The sequence below is a fragment of the Anolis carolinensis genome, chromosome 1 (genome assembly GCF_035594765.1).
Source record: "Anolis carolinensis isolate JA03-04 chromosome 1, rAnoCar3.1.pri, whole genome shotgun sequence".
In the NCBI taxonomy this organism is placed as follows: Eukaryota; Metazoa; Chordata; class Lepidosauria; order Squamata; family Dactyloidae; genus Anolis; species Anolis carolinensis.
In genome coordinates this window covers 325,807,668-325,827,402 of record NC_085841.1, presented here as the reverse complement: position 1 = coordinate 325,827,402, position 19,735 = coordinate 325,807,668, and the positions used below count along the sequence as shown (strand labels likewise).

The 19,735-nt window shown below is 38.4% G+C and overlaps 1 protein-coding gene across 1 annotated transcript in view; it reads left to right on the top strand.

Moving 5' to 3' along the window:
* Positions 1–1,637: 1,637 nt before the first annotated feature.
* snx6 (sorting nexin 6) overlaps positions 1,638–19,735 on the top strand; it is a 35,753-nt gene continuing 17,655 nt past the window's right edge. The window contains exons 1-5 of the mRNA XM_003216575.4: positions 1,638–1,743; positions 1,896–1,943; positions 15,986–16,090; positions 16,861–16,971; positions 19,177–19,298. Coding sequence (XP_003216623.1) covers positions 1,738–1,743; positions 1,896–1,943; positions 15,986–16,090; positions 16,861–16,971; positions 19,177–19,298 — 392 coding nt within the window. The 5' untranslated portion in view covers positions 1,638–1,737. The remainder of the gene's footprint in view (positions 1,744–1,895; positions 1,944–15,985; positions 16,091–16,860; positions 16,972–19,176; positions 19,299–19,735) is intronic.

Here is a 19,735-nt window from a genome sequence, read left to right as displayed (position 1 = left end):
GCAAAGTGACTTGCTACAGTTATGCCATCTTCCAGAGGTTTGCAAGTCCAAGGCCCCATCTACACAGCCTTTGCTGTGTAGCGTTTTGCTGCTCTGCTGAATATGCATGACCAGTGTGGAATACAACTCACCCCGTTAAACAGTGGATGTGGCTCTTAATGGGACATGCTGCATCATCACACCACTGGAGAAATTATACTGTTTAGAAGGCATTGCACCACCTGATATCCGCTGGGAAGTAGCAGCCAGCAATGAAAGGACCAAGGCATTGACATCTCTCGCCCATCCCGTTTGGGTATCAACCAGCATGCCAACGCTTTAAATCAAGAAATAGTTTTCTAAGATCTACAGAGATACTCGCAGGAACACCTCATCAAGCGAGAGTCCAAAAGTGGCAGGCTAAAAACCGGAACCTCAATGAGTGGCTGATGTGGATGAGAGACTCCCTCCTGGGCACACAGAAGACTGGGCGACATGGAAGGCGCTGAACAGGCTGCGCTCTGGCACCACGAGATGCAGAGCCAACCTTAAGAAATGGGGCTACAAAGTGGAGTCCATGACATACGAGTATGGAGAGGAGAAAAGCACAGACCACCTATTACAATGCAGTCTGAGCCCCGCCATATGCACAGTGGAGGACCTTCTTACAGCAACACCAGAGGCACTCCAAGTGGCCAGCTTCTGGTCAAAGGACATTAAGTATAATGCCAAGTTGTTGATGTTGTTTTTTAAAAAAACTTTGTGTTTTCAAATACATTACAACTTGTACCCTTGGTTCACTTCTGACACAGCCATATAAAATCCAGATTATCTGCTTTGAACTGGATTAGTATATTAGTCTAGCCTGTCATATAATCAAGTTCAAAGCAGATATTGCATGGCAGTGTAGATTGGGCCCAAGAGGCCATTTTATATTTTATATATATGTTTTGGGCCCCTTCCATGTACAATCTATGGTACCTCTTGCAGTTTCCACACTGATTTCCCTCTATTGTAGTTTCAATGTAGTCATGAATAATGAATAATATAATAATAATATAATAGTAATAACATGATAATATACTACAATAATAGAATTATTAAAGCACTGAGCTGCTGAACTTGTGGACCAAAAGGTCCCAGGTTCAAATCCTGGGAGCGAAATGTGCGCCCGCTGTTAGCCCCAGGTCCTGCCAACCTAGAAGTTCGAAAACATTCCAATGTGAGTAGATCAATAGGTACCGCGCTCCATGCAGTCATGCCGGCCACATGACCTTGGAGGTGTCTACGGACAACGCCGGCTCTTCGGCTTAGAAATGGAGATGAGCACCAACACCCAGAGTCGGTCACGACTGGACTTAACGTCAGGGGAAACCTTTACCTTTACCTTTTATGTATGTTTTATAGCAGGCATGAGCAAACCTGGGCCCTCCAGGTGTTTTGGACTTCAACTCCCACCGGCTGAGGGGGAAAAGGAAAGGGCCTGAGGCTCTGAGGAATGGTGGGAGTTGACGTCCAAAACACCTGGAGGGCCCAGGTTTGCCCATGCCTGTTATACGTCGTATAGACATCGCCCATCTCTCTTCAGACTGTGCGCTCTGAGGAAGGCGTCCCTGCGCCTGCCAAACTCAGCGGCGGCTCCCCATTGGCTCCGTTGCAGGCCCCGCCCCTTTAAGCCCCGCCCCCTCCGGCAGCGCGGCCTGGTGGGCGGGCGAGGCCTGCGCTTGGCGCTGCTGCTGAGGGAGCGGAGGGGCAGCCATGATGGTAGGTGCGGAGGGAGCCGCGTCGAGGCGCGGGCTGAGGGGGAAAGGGAGGCTGGGGAGGCACACGAGGCCCGCTCGCTCACCCGGCGCCCCGCTGTCTTTTTCCCCTCTCCCTTCGGTTGGATGCCGCCTCCCGTTTCCCGCTTGGAGCAGGAAGGCTCGGACGACGGCCCAGATTTCCTTTCCGAGGAGGACCGAGGGGTAAGTGCTCGCTCCTCTTCCCTCGTTTCATTCAGGAGATGGGCGGGGGTGGCGGCCCTTTCCCTTCCCACGCCTGAGAGGCCTGCCCTGGGGGGGGGGGGGCGTCATTCCCCCTTCCAGCCTCCGCGACTCAGCGTCCTTCCCGTTGGTGTGGCTTCGCTTCATGAATACTCCTTTGCTGTCAGTGGACAATCCGGCTCCTTGTTTTTAGGGTTTTCCCGGTAGGCTGTTAGGAATTGTGGGAGTTGAAGTCCAAAACACTTGGAAGGCTAAAGTTTGCCCATGCCTGGCTTATACTAGACCTGATGGCAATAGAGAAATATGCTGCCTCAGAGGATAATGGAGTCTTCTTTTTTAGAGTTTTTGAAACAGAGGCTGAATGACCATCTCTCGGGCGTGCTTTGATTGTGTCTTCCTGCATGGCAGAATTTATTTATTTATTTATTTATTTCAATTATTTATACCCCGCCCTTCTCACCCGAGGGGACTCAGGGCGGCTTACAAGTGGCAATTGATGCCGTTACACGGATATACAATAAACTGAAATGATTAAAACAGTTAAACAATCATAAAATAGTCATAAAATAGTCATAAATGACGTTGGGTGGGATGACCCTTTTGGTCTCTTCCAGCTGGATGACTACTTCCTCCATAAATGCATTAGAATTTATTTACTACTAGTAGTAATGCATTTATTGTTATTCTGATTGGGCACACAACATTAATTTACCCAAGGGTCTATACTCCCCTGTTCATAGAATCCTAGAGTTAGAAGAGACCTCATGGGCCATCCTGTCCAACCTCCTGCCAAGAAGCAAGGAAATCGCATTCAAAGCATCCCCGACAGATGACCATCCAGCCTCTGTTTAAAAGCCTCCAAAGAAAGAGCCTCCGCCACACTTTGGGGCAGAGAGTTCCACTGCTGAACAGCTCTCACAGTTAGGAAGTTCTTCCTAATGTTCAGGTGGAATCGCCTTTTCTGTAGTTTGAAGCCATCGTTCCGCGTCCTAGTCCCCAAGGCAGCAGAAAACAAGCTTGCTCCCTCCTCCCTATGACTTCCCATCACATATTTATACATGGCCCTCATGTCTCTCTCAGCCTTCTTTTCTGCAGACGAAACATACCCAGCTCTTTAAGCCGCTCCTCACAGGGCTTGTTCATTGATATTTGTCTCTAAATACAGGTTGAGTATCTTATCTGAAGTGTTTAAATCATCATCATCATCATAACTTTATTTATATCCTGCCCCATAGGGACTTGGGGCAGCTTACAAGGCAACGCAGTGCAAAACACATAAAATATACAACAAAATTAGCCAAAATCAATAAAAACACAGAATAATATAAAATAAGAGCATGCAGAGATTTACATAGAACAACTCAATCAAAATGAAATAACCAATAAAAACACAATACATTGTAATTAAAAACAACTATAGGCGTAGAAGAGACCAAAAAGACCATCCAGTCCAACCTTCGCTCATGCAGAAATATGCGATGAAAGACCACAAATAGTTGGGGTTTTTGGATAAGAGCTCTGGGAAATAGGATCATATGTGTTTGAACGCTGAACTATTAGAAAGCAAAGGTGTCATTTCCGCTACCTTCATTTATAGTTTAGGTTTTCGAAATCCAGAAAAGCAGTGCTCAATCTGTACTGAAATGTGACTATAGTTCTGTCACACGTTGGGTATCCCTTATCTGCAGTGCTTGGGCTCTGAAGTGTTCTGGGTTTTTTTTCCCCAACCAGATTTTGGAGTATCTGTGTTTGCTTATGTGTAAATAATGAGATACAGGAGAGATGACACCCAGGCCTAAAAGTGAAATTCATGTATGCTACATTTACACCTTGTACACATAGCCTGAATGTCATTTTATGCAATAGGTTAAATATATTTGTGCATGAAACAAACTTTGTGTACATTGGCCTATCAGAAAGCAAAGTTGTCGCAACCCCAGTACCAATATGGGCCATTTTGAAATTTGGACTATATCAGATTTCAAAATTCCAAGTAAGGAATGCTCAGCCTGTAGTATGAATAATGACCAGATTTTTAAAGTGATTTTCTTTAAACTGGTAAGTGTAGATTGAACCACTTGTGTTTGATTTCATAGGCTTCGTGAGGTTTCTCGATCTCATACTTAGTGTTTTGTCTAGAAGATAAGCATAGGGCACTTAAATGTGTTTTTTGAATTACTTTAAATGCAGCCCTTCACGTTCTTTTGTTAGGAAATCATTGTTTTTGTTATTTCATTTTTACCCACTTTTATTGATAAAATTCTAGGTGGTATTTCCTTCCTTTTCTGTTTTGTCCTCACAACAACTCTGTAAAATAGGTTAAGCTGAGAGATAATGGCTTATTTACCCAAGATTATCCCTTCAGTTTAGCAGTTGAGATGAATTTTGAATCTAGGACTACCATGTGCAGCACTAATCAAAACACCACGCTTTTTCACAGATGCTTAAAAGGTGTTTTTGCATTGAGGCTGCTATATGAACTATATGAAATGTTTTGGTGACACTGTATGTGAGTTTTATCAAGCAGTAATGGGAAGAAACATTAAATTGTGCAACCACTATGACTAGGATACTAATGGACATAAGAGGGTGGATCTTTGGGTAATTTGCAGTAGATTTGTAAAGGTTTTTGGTCTTCATTTTTTAGAATAATAGCCACAAAGAAAATCCCCTTTCCCTAGTTTCCCTAGTTTTGCTTGTGAAATTGGAGTACTGAGAGTGGTTGTTTATGGGGTAAATAAAAGTTGCTGAGTGTTTGTCTGTTTGGATTATGAGTACAGTTCAGTTCTGGTACTCAGAACGATTTCCTGAATAAAAATATCTGGTACTGTTCTATTATCCCGGTGGAGATCAAAAGGGGGCGCTAGACAGAGAAGGATAATCCATTTTATAGAGGGATGTTGAAGGAACATATCCCCCCTGTTTTCCTGTTATTCTCCCCATTCATGTTGCCATCATGGAAACAACCCTTGTTTATGAAATGGGAAGGGGAAGGGGAAATAACCAGCAAAAACGGGAAAAATGGTTTTCCTCCTTCAGGTCCCCCTCATACAATAGACTATCCTTCTCTTGTTTAGCTTCCCCTTTTGGCCTCCGCCTGGATAATAGAACAATACCAAATAGCCTTTAATCTAAGTGCAATCCTCCCCCCCCCCCCCCCCAGGTAGATTCAATTGTGGGCTTCTAGAACAAAAAGCACACTCAGATCTAAAATTTGTTCCCTCCCTGTAACTTTCTGTGAGTTGATAGGTAACTTGAAGGCACATGCATAATTATTAAATACTGTGAGACATTTGTACGCTTCTGTGGAATTGTTTCGCTTTGTTTTGTAACTAAAGCAGAGTGTTCTGTACTTGTTTTGAAAAAAAATACAGTAACAGGCTGAATCTAGAGCATTTTTTTTAAATGAACAGAAGAGCTACTTCTAAAGATGAAAGAAGGAACACTAATCAGATGGAAACAAGGAGAAGGAAAACACAGTTCTCTGCTTTCTCTGGCCATTGCAGTTATCTGTGGTACTCCCATAATGTTCCAGAGAGCCATCTATCCCCAGCCTTCTGAAGCCAGTATTCATGGGTGCAGAGAACTTTGGCAGGAAAGGGAGAGGCTGGGACTCACTGGTGACATGCACAGGATTAAGTAGGACCTGGAGCCAGTCTTAGTACTTGGATGGGAGACTGCCAACAAAAACCAGGCCCTATAGGCTGTGCTTAGAGGAAAGAACTGGCGAAGGCATCTCTGAGTATTCCTTGCCCAAGAAAATCCTATGTAATTCATGGAGTGGCCATAAATTAACAAGCAACTTGAAAGCACGTAAATACACACTCACACACATAAATATGAATATGCACTTGGTCACACCTCAGTGTGTAAGAGCACCCAGGAGACTGACAGGAACATCTCCCTTCCACTGACCTGCTTGCATGTTTGTGCCTGGGGTTCATTTTAGCTTCTCTTGAGCACCAAGGGACGAATAACCTTCCTTATACTGTGTAGGGCAGTGGTTCTCGGCCTGTGGGTCCCCAGGTGTTTTGGCCTACAACTCGCAGGAATCTCAACCAGTTTACCAGCTGTTAGGATTTCTTGGAGTTGAAGGCCAAAACATCTGGGGACCCACAGGTTGAGAGCCACCAATGTAGGGGCTCAAGAGAGGCTGGGACAATCACAAATGCCTTTCTGCAGCTGAGTTTTGGTCATGGAGGCAGAGCTACACCTGGCAGTTCCTGATTTGTTTTAAATAAGGGAAAGCTTTCTCTTGCCTTTGGTGAGTACGCTGACAGAGACTGACTTCTCTCCCAGCATGATGTAGGATGTCAGTTGCAATTTGTAAAAATTGCCTCACCCATTTTTTGTATTGAAAGGAAGGCAATGCCCTGTAAATAGAATTCCTCAGAAAGACCACTCTGCCAAGTTAAGCATGAATCAAAGTAGAACTTTCTAAAATCTGAACCCTATACTAAATGAAAAACCTATATAATAATAATAATAATAATAATAATAACTTTATTTTTATACCCCTCCTCTATCTCCCCAAAGGGGACTCAGGGCGGCTTAAATGGGGCCAAGCCCGAATAAAAACAGTAGCAGTATAAAACACAGCAATAGACAAAAACGTGCACAATTAAAAAATTTAAACATTAGCCAATAAAAACAAGAACTAATAAAAACATGGATTAAAATGGAGAGATTGTAAAAATAGACTGGGTAAGGTGCACCATATAAATATTGTAAACACGAGGTGACTGATAAAGTGCTGCAAATTCTTGGAAGTGCAAATTGGGATGGGAATAGACCCTGTGTCTATATCGAGTTGACAAAGGTAAAAAGTGCAAACAAGAATGGTCACAGATACAGATTGCTTCTGGATTAGCAATCTTTATCTAAAGGCCTGAGTAAAGAGCCAGGTTTTCAAGCTCTTTCTGAATGCTACCAGGGTGGGGGCTTGCCTGATTTCCCTGGGGAGCGAGTTCCAGAGCCGGAGGGCCACCACGGAGAAGGCCCTCTCTCTCGTCCCCACCAACCGTGCTTGTGACGGAGGTGGGAGTGAGAGGAGGGCCTCCCCTGACGAACGAAGAGATCATGCAGGTTCGTAGGGGGAGAGGCGATCACTAAGGTAGGAGGGTTCCTAACCGTTCAGGGCTTTGTAGGTGATCACTTGCACCTTGAATTGGGTCCGGAAGGTGAACGGCAGCCAGTGGAGCTCCTTAAGCAGGAGGGTTGACCGCTCCCTATAATTAGCTCCAGTTAGAAGCAAGGCTGCCGAACGTTGAACTAGTTGGAGTTTCCGGGCCGTCTTCAAGGGCCGTCTACATGTGACCCTACATAGAATTAGACAAAACTGAGTGGTCTCAGCAGACTAATAAAAGATGCCAAGATTACTTCATTTTTAACAAAGCAGTTTTTCTTGGTGTCTGAGATGCTGTAGCTCCTCCCAAAATAACAGGGTGTTTGAAAAAGAACTCCCTAGTTTCAATGTGTTTTAACTTACAACTCGGGAGTTCTTTTTCAAACACCCTGTACTACTTTTGACCTTACATTCAGAGAGAATAGAGTAGTATTATTAGGATAAATAATAAAATGGGAGTTGTTTTTCAAAAATTATTGAAAGTTTGCCTATTTATCGTCTTGTGTGGTTTTAAAAAGCATGTCTAAAATTTGAGATACCTTACTGGTCTGTGCCGAGAAGTATACTAGTGAATAGTGCCACTGTGTGTTGGTTTATTTATTTATTTATTTACAGTATTTATATTCTGCCCTTCTCACCCTGAAGGGGACTCAGGGTGGATCACATTACACATATAAGGCAAACATTCAATGCCTTAACATAGAACAAAGACAAGACAAACATGGGGCTCCGAGCTGGCCTCGAACTCATGACCTCTTGGTCAGAGTGATTTGTTGCAGCTGGTTGCTCAACAGCCTGCGCCACAGCCCGGCCCCCCTTGGTTCCCCCCTTGAAATGTGTGTCTTGCTAATAAATAGTTTTAGAACTCACCTTTGCAAATGCTCTGTATTTATTCTAAAATACTGACTAAATATTTGGAGAATTTAAGCATTTTCAATTTAAAATTTCAACAACATCAGCTTCTAATTTTTTCATATTTGAACAAAGATATTTGCTCCTGGGTTAAAACATTTTATCTCTAACTAATCACTTTTCCTTATAATAAATTTGTGCTTAACCTGTCATGAAATTCCTTGCTTTCATTTGTTTTGGTGACTGTCTTCCCTTCATTATTAGGTATATGAAATGTGATCTTTCAATTGCTGTTATATTCCACTTACGTTGCATTCCTCAGAAAGACCACTCTCTCAAATTAAGCTTAAACCATTGCACCTAGCTATTGGTTATTGGTTATCGGTTGTTGTTGAGTTTATGCTTTTATGATTTTTATATTTTTTATCTATTAATTCATTGTAATTGAATGTATTATGTTATATTTTATTGTTGCATTACTGGGCTTGGTCCCCACGTAAGCCGCCCTGAGTCCCTTCGGGGAGATGGGGCAGGATATAAGAAGAAAGTTGTTGTTGTTGTTGTTGTCATTATTATTTATTAGAGTTTTGGGGAATCAGTAATAGTCTGTGGACAACATTTGTCCAGTTTGCTCTTAAAGTTGGCTGTTGACATTGTGTATCAATCAAGCATGCATTTTATAGTGAGTTCAAGTTGCACTCATTTTTTCTCGAAAGCAGACTTCCCATAGTTTGCTCAAATCTACTGATGGGAATTGCAAAAACTTCTAGCATGTGGGTGATGATATATAATTACTAACCAGTTCAGAAAATCAGGTTAGTCATACCAAAATGCTTACAGACCATTTTACATATATAATATCAATGTACTGTACACATAGATAATTGTTGGGTTCAAAATTGTGCTTTTTCAGAATTAGGGTGTACAATTCTGTATGTATGTGTATATATGAAAGTATAAGAAGAATAGAAAACATTAATACATTTATTAAAATGAATATCAAACCCTGTCATAAGCACTATTCTTCATAAACCTTCGTATTATATATTTTTTATTTAATTTAGTTATACATTTGTTAACATTTCCTCTAGGCCAGTGCTACTCAAAGCATAGTCAGTGGCACAGTGGCTGTCCATGTGCTATCAGCTGCTTCTCCACAGTAAATTTCCAGAAAAGAAATAAACTATTGTAGCCAGTGGGTACAAATATTGAATTGGTCCCTGACACATTAGGATAAAAATATTTCTAGTCCTTCACATCAGAAAGCTGGCAGAATGTTGTTCCAAGCCATAATAACCTAAAATACTGAGTAATGTAATGTATTTTGTTCAGATAAGTTATATATTGCAGACTTTCTTAATGTAAAGTTTGATAATAGTTAATGTTATTATCCTAGCAAACAGTTAATTAATTTTGGTTTATTCTTTTTGGGTGTAGTCATCTTGTAAAAGCAGTTACCTGATTGAGGGAGCAAATATTCCAGACACTTTGGTCACTGGAATTTTCTTGAAGTGTCATATGAATAAGTGGCCCATTCATATTAGCCCTTGTCTGTATGAGATTCTTGATAGGGCGAAGTGTCCCAAAGCAAGAGCTTAGAGTATTATAACCATTTTGTATTGTCCCATTGATTTATTTGAGCATGAACATTTTATGTACAATTTCAAGGTCCTCTGTTTGTAATTCTTCAGAATAAATACATTTCTTTTCTTTTCATATTAGTCATTGTAGTAAAATATAACCTTAAGGTTAAAAGAAAAGCTATTTTATGAATAGTATCAATCAAATGGGGGAGTCATCCTTAAGAAAACGAGGTCTTGACCAAACTAGAAGAAAAAATGAACATAAATTTGCACAAAAGAAATGCAAACAGACAAAACGAATTTTGGAATAGTAAGATCAACAATTAACAAATCTTGCATACATCAAAAACAGGAAACAAACTACAAAGTTATTTGCACTGTTGAGTGACAAGTGAAGTGTAATAAATAAGGATAAAGAGAATGAAGATATGATTTGAATGAATTATTTACTACCTGAAATGATCCCTCTAGGAAGGAGTCTGAGGAATGGTGACAAATTTATAAGACATGACATTATAGACTTTACTAACAAATTGAAAACAAATCACTGGACCCAGATAGTATCAATCTGACAGTTTTTTAAATATCACTGAAAGTGCTAGTTTAAAAAACTAAAATGTCCAGTGTCTCTAAGATCAGTGTCTATATTAGGTGATTGGAAAAGTGGCCAGTGCCACAGAAGTTTTTGAAAATTGTAGGTTTTGTAAGCTTCCTATTGATTACAAGTAAAGTATCATTAAAGATACACTTGTTGAGCCTATACATCGAAAGACAGATTTCGCTGAGAAAGAATCAGCATAACATCTGCAATAGTAAATCCTGTGCTGCCAACCTTTTAAGAGTTCCATGAGCAGAGCAAAACAGTCCATAGGAATCTCTAAACTGGAGAAATGGGAATAATAATGGCACATGTGACTCCATGTAAAATTATCCATGTTGAGACAGAAGAACCTAATGGCCTGATCTGACCATGGCTCCATGGAAGGAGATCTTGAGATTATGGTGGGTACTTTGGTACAACAACTGAACCAACATTTGTCAACTCTAGGAAAAAAATAAATTTAGTTTTGCAGATTGTCAAGGGGAGAAAAAAACTTCATGTTCTAATGCCTTTATATAAGCATGTCTGTAATTTGGCATTGTAGGGTTGCAAAAACTAAAGGACTGCACAATCAGGACTGGAACACTGAGCCACTCCCTGCCCGTTTGTGCGAAAATTTAGGATTTTTACCTCATTAAAATAAGTGGAGATTGGACAGAAAAATAGATATTTACTCATGGTGTCAAAAATGTGTGCGCACACACACATATATAGCTAGAATTTAGGTAATATGCAAAAAGTAAATGGTGGAAGAGATTCAGAATAGATAGAAGGAAGTATTACTGTACACAGTGCACAGAAAGAGATTAGACAGATTCCTAGAAGGTAAAGTCACGAGGTTTGCTAATTGTGACGGTTCTCTATTGCCTCCAGCACAAAAGTATCCTTATATAAACGGCTGAGGAACTCAAGTGGAAGAATATTCTTGTTGTCTTGTGCTTTCCCAGAAGCAACTTTTTGGCCACTGAAAAAAAAGAACATTGAGCTAAATAGGCCTTTGGTGCAGCACAACTTTAGTTATATTTTTAAATGACTGCTATGCAGTTGTCCCTCTACATTTGCAGTTTTGATATTTATAGATTTGAATATTCATGGATTTGATTTAAAATATTATTTCTAGGAATATCTAGATGGTCAGCTTCCTCCAGTCATAAGACCATGGGATTTCTAGAGAACACCTTTCTAGGAATATTTTGGTCCTCCAATGCAATTTTGTGATCAGTTTCCAGCAAAAGTTGACTATAAAGTTGTGCTTGAAGACCTAGAAATTTCTAGAGAGATGTTCTCTCAAGTTAAAAAATAGCATTTTTATGCACCGTTTTTCACTTTCATAGGGGTCCTGAGCACCTAACACCAGAGAATGCAAAGGGTGATTGTAGTTGCAAATTCTTTCTCTTTTTTTTCTTACTGGAAACCCATAGACAAATATTGTAATCTAGCCAGGCTTTTGTTAAACAATGGCTGTTCAACTTTATGTAGTAAATATACCTAACTTCATAATGTATCAGAATTATTACAAGTTTGTCCTCTAAGAATTTTTATGAGTATGCCTGTGTTATTCAAGTAAACTATATTTGCAAATTAAAAATATCTTATTTTTACTATGTTACTTTGTTTGCCAGTTCTGACAGTTGTATCCAATTTTGTTATTCAACCCCATTTTACCTTATTCTGATTCCAGACATTGCTATGCTGAAATTGTTTTCAGAAGTTCAATAATGTTTGGGTTTTTAGACCCCAGATTATCATTCTTAATGATTTGTTTAAAATCCTATTAATGTAAAAATATATTTTTAAAAAAGCATGCATCTGTATAGCAATCTTTAGCAATATCTGCTGATATTAATAGGTTTGCATATTTTTCACTTTTTCTTAATTTAATTTTCCCAATATATGGTGGTTCTTGTTTCTACAAGTGTTTAATTTTTGTTCTATATGTATTTTTATCATCTATTAAACTGTTACTTTTAGAAATGGTTTCCATGTCTGATTTGTGAACTGAGTACTTTGTTAAGTCAATATTCAGAACAATAAGTTACTGCTTAATGTTTCAGTCAGTTCCTTCAGGGTTCAATTTGTTTTTCTTGCTGATTAAACAGTCTTTCTCTTAAAGACTATTAAGACTTTAAAAAGAGAGCCTTGAACACGCTGCCAATCCAGTGTTCCCTTGTTAATTTCACTAGGGGTCCTTTTGATTATTTTTTAGATTATATTGTTTGGTTCCTTTTCAAAATGAATTAGACTTTTTCCATATTTATTTGTTTTTATGTTTGCTTCTGGATTGGCTGTTAACTTTTTAAAATATCCTAAAACACATTCAAGATTCAATGGGGAAGAGGAGGAAAATTTCCCCAGGATGCTGGTCTGTCGAGAGTACCAAACTATTACAATATACATTGAAAATTAATGATCAAAGTTGTTTTTGCATTTTCTTTGTAAAAGTCAATATGAACAGATGAAGTCAGTAAAGTAAAAGAAACACATGATTCATTTAATGTGGATTGAGCCTATACAGTTTTTTTGAGGCCTGAACACAATTTAGTTTGAAAGACCGTTACCTTCATTGCATGTGTTTATTTTTCTTTATTCCATTTTTTTCTGTGTTTGGTTTTCTCAGCATGCTGCAATAATGAGACTCCTTGGGATGTTTGGTACAACTTATCTAAATATTTCATTTGACCTTCAGGAAAGTGGCTTTACATAATCACATATAGGAAGTCTACTCCCAGAATTGCCTTTCAGTAGAGTAGAGTGCTATAGCGTTCTTTCATTGAGGATTGACAGTTCAGACAAACAACAGCCCTGACTGGTAGAGAGAAGAGCTGGGCCTCTCAATGCTACTTTGAACTTCTGAGGGTGGAAAGTGGCACATCAGTGTTGTAAGCAAAATAATATTCAGCTGTATTGCCATGTTTCAAGTGAACATATCTATAGTAAAACGTAATTGGTAGAGGATCAGCTAAGACCCGGGGAAAAGCAAGGTGAGCTTAATCATCTCAATACCTGAACAAAAATAAACTTCTGATAATTTCATTGAAAAAGCTTGCAAAAAGAAAAGCAAGGAATATGTAAATGAAGTAGGTCATATGACTAAAGTATTAGATGATTGATTAAAGTTTGATTGAATTCAATAGTTGCTTGATAATCTTTATTCTTAATTGTAGTTGTCATAAATAATTTTTAAAGATACTTTTGGGATCACATCTCTCATCAATACTATAATTGCTCATTTCTTGGAGTTTTAAAATACTCCTTTTGCATTTCCATCAAGTATGTTTTCTTTTCAAAATAATTTGCATTTTAATTATAGTGCTAATCTTGTATAATTATATATGACATTCTAAACTATATTTTACATGTACTGTGTGTGTGCAGTGCTTAATACACTATTGTCCACTGACATCATTTGGAATGGGAGGATGCAGGAAGAAAATTCCAATTTTGACCTTGATAAAGGGTTTTCACATAAAGGCTTGCTTGACAGTCAGTTTTTGTAAAAACGTTTTGAGTATGTTTGAAGCCAGGTTACCATTTTAAGTGCTTCTTGTTGCCTGCAAGTTGATCCTCAGTGTGTTCCTGGACTTGAGTTTAATTAGTTTTTTACTCAATATAATTCAGCTATCCTGCTGTGAATAGAAAGGAAGTTTCAACATGCTGACTTTGCAGTGTCAACACATTCTGACTTTAGCTCTTGCACCCACCAAAAATCACTGTCTTTACAGTATACTTTGGTGAAAAGACTTCAGAATATTTTGTATATGATCCAGTGATTAATGAGATCACCAGGTACAAAACATTTACGATTGGAGATTGATTGCCTGCCTAAAAACAGAGCCCCTATATTGTCAAACATCAAGACTAGATTATACATGAACGATCTTTTGAAGGAAAGAAGTCTGGCTGTATATTGATACCATGTTATCTGTGTATGTACTTCATTCAAATCTATATATGGTAATGTGTAAAACCAACGCAGGGATGAGTAGCTTTCATTTGGGTTTTGAATTTAATTATGTAAGGAAAAGGAAGTTGGGGCCCTAATTCTGGCAGTAGTTCATGACCAAATTATATCCTGCAGAATTGCTGAGTGGAGACGCTAATCTGGAAAACTGAAATGTATACTCATGATGTCAGCAGGATATTATTTAGTAGCATCCTTTTAATCATTCTAAAATATGAATATTTTACACTGTGTACCTAATGCAGAGATTCCATTCTTAGCTCAATGTATTAGGTAAGGTAAAGGTTTCCCCTGACGTTAAGTCCAGTCATGTCTGACTCTGAGGGTTGGTGCTCATCTCAATTTCTAAGCTGGAGAGCCAGCGTTGTCCATAGACACCTCCAAGGTCATGTGGCCGGCATGACTGCATGGAGCGCCATTACCTTCCCGCCGGAGCGGTACCTATTGATCTACTCACATTGGCATGTTTTCGAACTACTAGGTTGGCAGAAGCTGGAGCTAACCGCGGGCGCTCATTCCGCGCCCGGGATTTGAACCTGGGACCTTTCAGTCTGCAAGTTCAGCAGCTCAGTTCTTTAACACACTTCGCCATCGGGGCTCATGGGCATATCAATCAGTTTTGTCTGCTGCTTTGTATTTGGATGAGTTGCGTGTGTCAGAGCAGGATGAAATAGAAAGGTGAAGTAGAGGGGGAGACTACAAGGACATAATTGCTCAGTGCATAAACACATCCCCCTAAATTCACTATACAATTCTGTATGGGAGTATAAGGAATGTTGAATATATATATATATATATATATATATATATATATATATATATATATATATATATATAAAAACATAAAATGTTTTTTACAAAGCCTGCTTGTAAGAATGAATCCATATAAATGAAAATCTCGTTGTAAATTAACATGGTATTGTGCTGGGATGAGCAACCTTAGCAGACCTGGGGCCAGTTTTCTGCCCTGAGGGCCCCTAGAGATTGTATAGGCTGCCAGAGATAAAAAAAAAAGTTAGCAGTCCCTTCTATTTTAAAAATGGGTATTTGTTATGTTAAACATAAACCCTCGTACAACATACCAGTTCCTTAAAGATATCAGTTCTGTGTAAATTTGCTTTTTTTGAAGGAGTGGTGAGGTATGTTAAGATGGTGATAATGGTTTTGCCCCTGTCCTTGTTTAATGGAAGGTTGCTATCAAAATGACACTTTAAAGCCCTGCGTGAATAGAAATAAGCATTGGAATATGTCTGTAATTACGCTTGTCTTTTTGTTTCAAAGATATGAGAAGTTGCCCATTGTGATCAAAGCAGTAGAGTATTGACATCCAAACAATAGTCATTTATGGATTTGTACAGAAAAAGAGCCCTTTAAATTAAATACTGAGCTGATATTTATTTATTTATTTATTTATTTGCAGCATTTATATTCCGCCCTTCTCACCCTGAAGGGGACTCAGGGCGGATCACATTACACATATAGGCAAACATTCAATGCCTTTTAACATAGAACAAAGACAAACAAACATAGGCTCTGAGTGGGGCTCGAACTCATGACCTCCTGGTCAGAGTGATTCATTGCAGTTAATTGCACTGGCTTGCTCTCCCGCCTGCGCCACAGCCCGGGCCTATTATTTAGCATTGAAATTAATATTGTGCTCACCATTTCATTTAAATTTGGCTTTAAGTGGTATACCTAAGATTATATTTTGTATATGCTTACTAAAGCTTTTGAGAAACACCTGAAAAATTTTAGGTTTTTGTTATTGTAGTATCTTTTCCTAATTTCTAATATCATATGATAGTTACAATATGTCTATTTTGGTTGCAATTCTGAATTAAAGTACATATGGAAAGATGTATTTTAACCTACTTTTAAACACATTTTATGGATCTTCTTTAGCTTAGAGCAGTCACTGTAGATCTTCAAACTGATGCTGCCTTGCAAGTGGACATTTCAGATGCTCTAAGTGAGAGAGACAAAGTGAAATTTACTGTTCATACAAAGGTAAACCATACCATTTTCTTTCTGTTTATAATTAAACTTTTTAAAAAAGAGGGATCAAGTTTGGCATCCAAAGGTGCACGTACTCCTTTTGGATGTCTACAAGATTTAATCAGGTGTAAAAAAAATCATTTGATGATCAGAATGACATGAGGGTTTTTTTAAAGTCATGTAAGCAAATAATCTACTTAGTATATTAATGAAAAGCTTGATTTGTTGTGTGTGTGTGTATGTATGTATGTATGTATGTATACATACACACAAACCATGATTTGTCAAACTTGTTAGATGTCCATTTTCATTTTTGATGTCATTTTTGATATCTTTTTTGATGTTTCTCCTCTTGTCTGTAAGTACACAAAGACGACCCAGACTAATGTATGGATAAAGTACGAGGATATTGGATGAACGGATTTTAAACATATGTTTTATATTTATACTGTATTTAACTGTTTGTAATAGATTTTATATGCTGTTTGTTTTTAATGATGTGTCGGCATCGAATTGTTGCCAATTGTACACCGCCCTGCGTCCCTTCGGGTGAGAAGGGTGGGATAGAAATATTAGAAATAAATAAATAAATACACACTATATTGCTAATCTCTGTCTCATAAATAGAATTTAATCACTACAGAGTGCTTACATTTCGTTTAAAGAAAAAATAAATCATTACTGCTTGTTTAATATTGTGCTTAGTTCCTGCATTTTTCTGTAGTAAAATTATATGACAAACTCAATCTGATTTATTCATTCTATTCTCTTTTGTTCTGTAGAGTTCTTTACCAAATTTTAAGCAGAATGAATTTTCAGTTGTCCGACAGCATGAGGAGTTTATCTGGCTCCATGACTCCTTTGTTGAGAATGAAGACTATGCAGGCTATATTGTAAGTTCTTGTTTTTTAAAAACAACCTAGTCGGGTGTCTGATTGTTGGAAATACTGAACAAACATACTTCTACGTGATGCATGAGATTTATACCAATAGTTTCTGCACCTCTATGGAATCCCGTTTAGAGTAGGGCTATTCAGAGTACTCCATGTACTCTGTGGTGCTTCACAAGCCAACTTCTGCCAATTTCTGGAAAGTTTCCCTGAAGAAGAAAAAACTGCTGAGGCCAATGGGCATAAATATGGTACACTGGAACAAAATATATCTGCCTCATATCAAATAGTTAAACCTGTAGTGACTGTTTCTTCTTAACCCCAATATGTTGACCTTTTCTTGTGTTCCATATGAGCAAAGGACTTCTCATTCCTACCAATCTCATTCCTGGAATTGTTTCCCAGTTTTATCTTGGCAGGGTATTGTTTTGCCTGTGTTTATGGAAAATCTTTCACTTGTTGATAATGCTTTCTTGAAATGTAGACAGTACTATCATTGTTTCTGGATCCAACTACTTCTTTTCACACTTCTATCAGACTTTTTATAAGTTGCTATGGCACACAGTGGGGTATCTACAGTATGGTTGATGTTTGCTGTTGATTGGTTACCATCTTCCTTCACTTCAGGGAAAACTAGCAGCTCTTCTACATTTTTTAGTGGAATTTTTCTGCCAATTCTCTACTGCAATAGAATCCCAGGGGGTTGTGATTTGGTGAGGCACCAGCAGAGAAGGCTAAAGGCATCGTAAAATGACAACTTCCATAATTCCATAGCATTGAGCCATGGCAGTTGCAATAATTCTACAGTGTAAATGCACAATTTTTTATTCACACAGTCCATCCAATGTCTTGATCTTCCTGCTTGTTTTGCTAAACTGGTAAACTTAGAATGGGGATGGGTTAGCGGGAGCCATGCCAACTGGGTATATGCAGCTTTGTACCAAAATTCTGTCAGTTCTAGAATGTTCTGAATGGAGTTGGGCACATTTACAGAACATACATGTGAATACGGTGGTTTACAGATTAGCAACTTGTCTTTCCTCATGAAAGCTTGCTCTGTTTTTATTTCAAAGTGGTTTATGACAGTACTACTCAAAGTCGTGGTCCATGGATTGGTGTTGGTCTGTGAGTCATTGGCAGCTGGTCCACAGAAAATTTCTAGGAAGGAAAGAAACAGTTATCGTCAGTGGAAGAAATGTATCTTTGATCTCTGGCACATTTGGGGGGAAACCCTGCTGGCCCCTTCACATAGGTAGATGGCTTAAGAAGCCCTGGTTTATGAGACATCATTCTGTATGACAACTAGAAAGTTGGGTTAATAGAGAACGATTTCAAGCAGCATGACTTTTAACATGCTGTATTACTCATTGCCTTAAAAATAGAAATGTACTCTTTATGAGGAAATGGAAAGAAATGATGAGCTACGGATGGAAGGTGTTTCAAGGTCTTGTTATGTTGTTATATATTTCCTCTGAGTAATTAAGTGATTAAAATAGACATAAGGTACGCCAACTGCCCAATATAAAAGACAAGCATCTTCATATCATTTTGTCTTCTATACCTTGGTGGCTGATTTTCTTAATTCTGCATTTCATGGTCATTGTACTCTTTTGTTATACTCTGCATTAATTACTATAAATTCCTAACTAGCTTCCGTCTGTGTGTAAGGATATTATGACTAGTAATTTTGTATTGTGATCAATTTATGTAAATCAGCGTTTCTCAAACTGTGCTCCCCCAGATGTTTTGGACTGCACCTCCCACAATTGATAAGCTGACTGGGATTTATGGGAGCTGAAGTCCAAAACACCTGGAGGAGCACAATTTGAGAAACACTGGTGTAAATGGTTGGAGCTCCTCAAGTTCAGTTGATTTTTCTTAATCAAAACAGTGAAATATTATTCCTATTTAGAGCTTTCATAAAATCGTATTTTGAGGGATGTGATACAGTGTTATTATTAGGAATTATTAATTTTCAGAAGCCTTGTAATTGGTATGTTAAAAACATGGTATCTTTAAATATAATTCATAGTTATATTTTAAAGTGGATGGTTAGAGTAGTGTGCACAGCAAAATCTTGTGATGTAAAACTTACCCCAAATGAATTGGGTAGCTTAGAAAGAGGTGATGATATCAGTGTGCTTAAGTTGAGAGGGATTTTACTTTCGCAAGGATTCAAAACCACTTTTTGACTGATTTGCATGTCAGATTCCTCCAGCACCACCAAGGCCTGATTTTGATGCTTCAAGAGAAAAATTGCAGAAGCTTGGCGAAGGAGAAGGGTCGATGACTAAGGAAGAGTTCACTAAGATGAAGCAAGAACTCGAAGCGTATGTGCATGTTTTCATTGTTTCTGTCCTGTCAGCTTTTTCAGTATTTCCTGATAATTTCATAATAATTTCTACAGTAGAAAACGTTTCCTGAATTATTACAAGGAAGACAGTACACATTAATGATAAAAATGTTAGGAAATTTGAGGTGGGAAAAGAAACACTTTTAATAATTGTAATGATCTAAATAATAACGACAATAATAATAATAATATAATAACCATTATCATCCGCTGATCATATTGAATCCAATGCGGAATTGGGAAAATTTGATACAGTGTTTGAAACTCAGTTGAAGTAACTTATGATTAGAGATACTGAATTACCCAAGACCAGCCATTGAGTATCTTAGTTGACAGACATTAAACTAGAATTTCTCAGGTCTGTATGTGAGAGTGTAACCTGTGAACTTCATTGCATATTTGTGTTAAATTCAG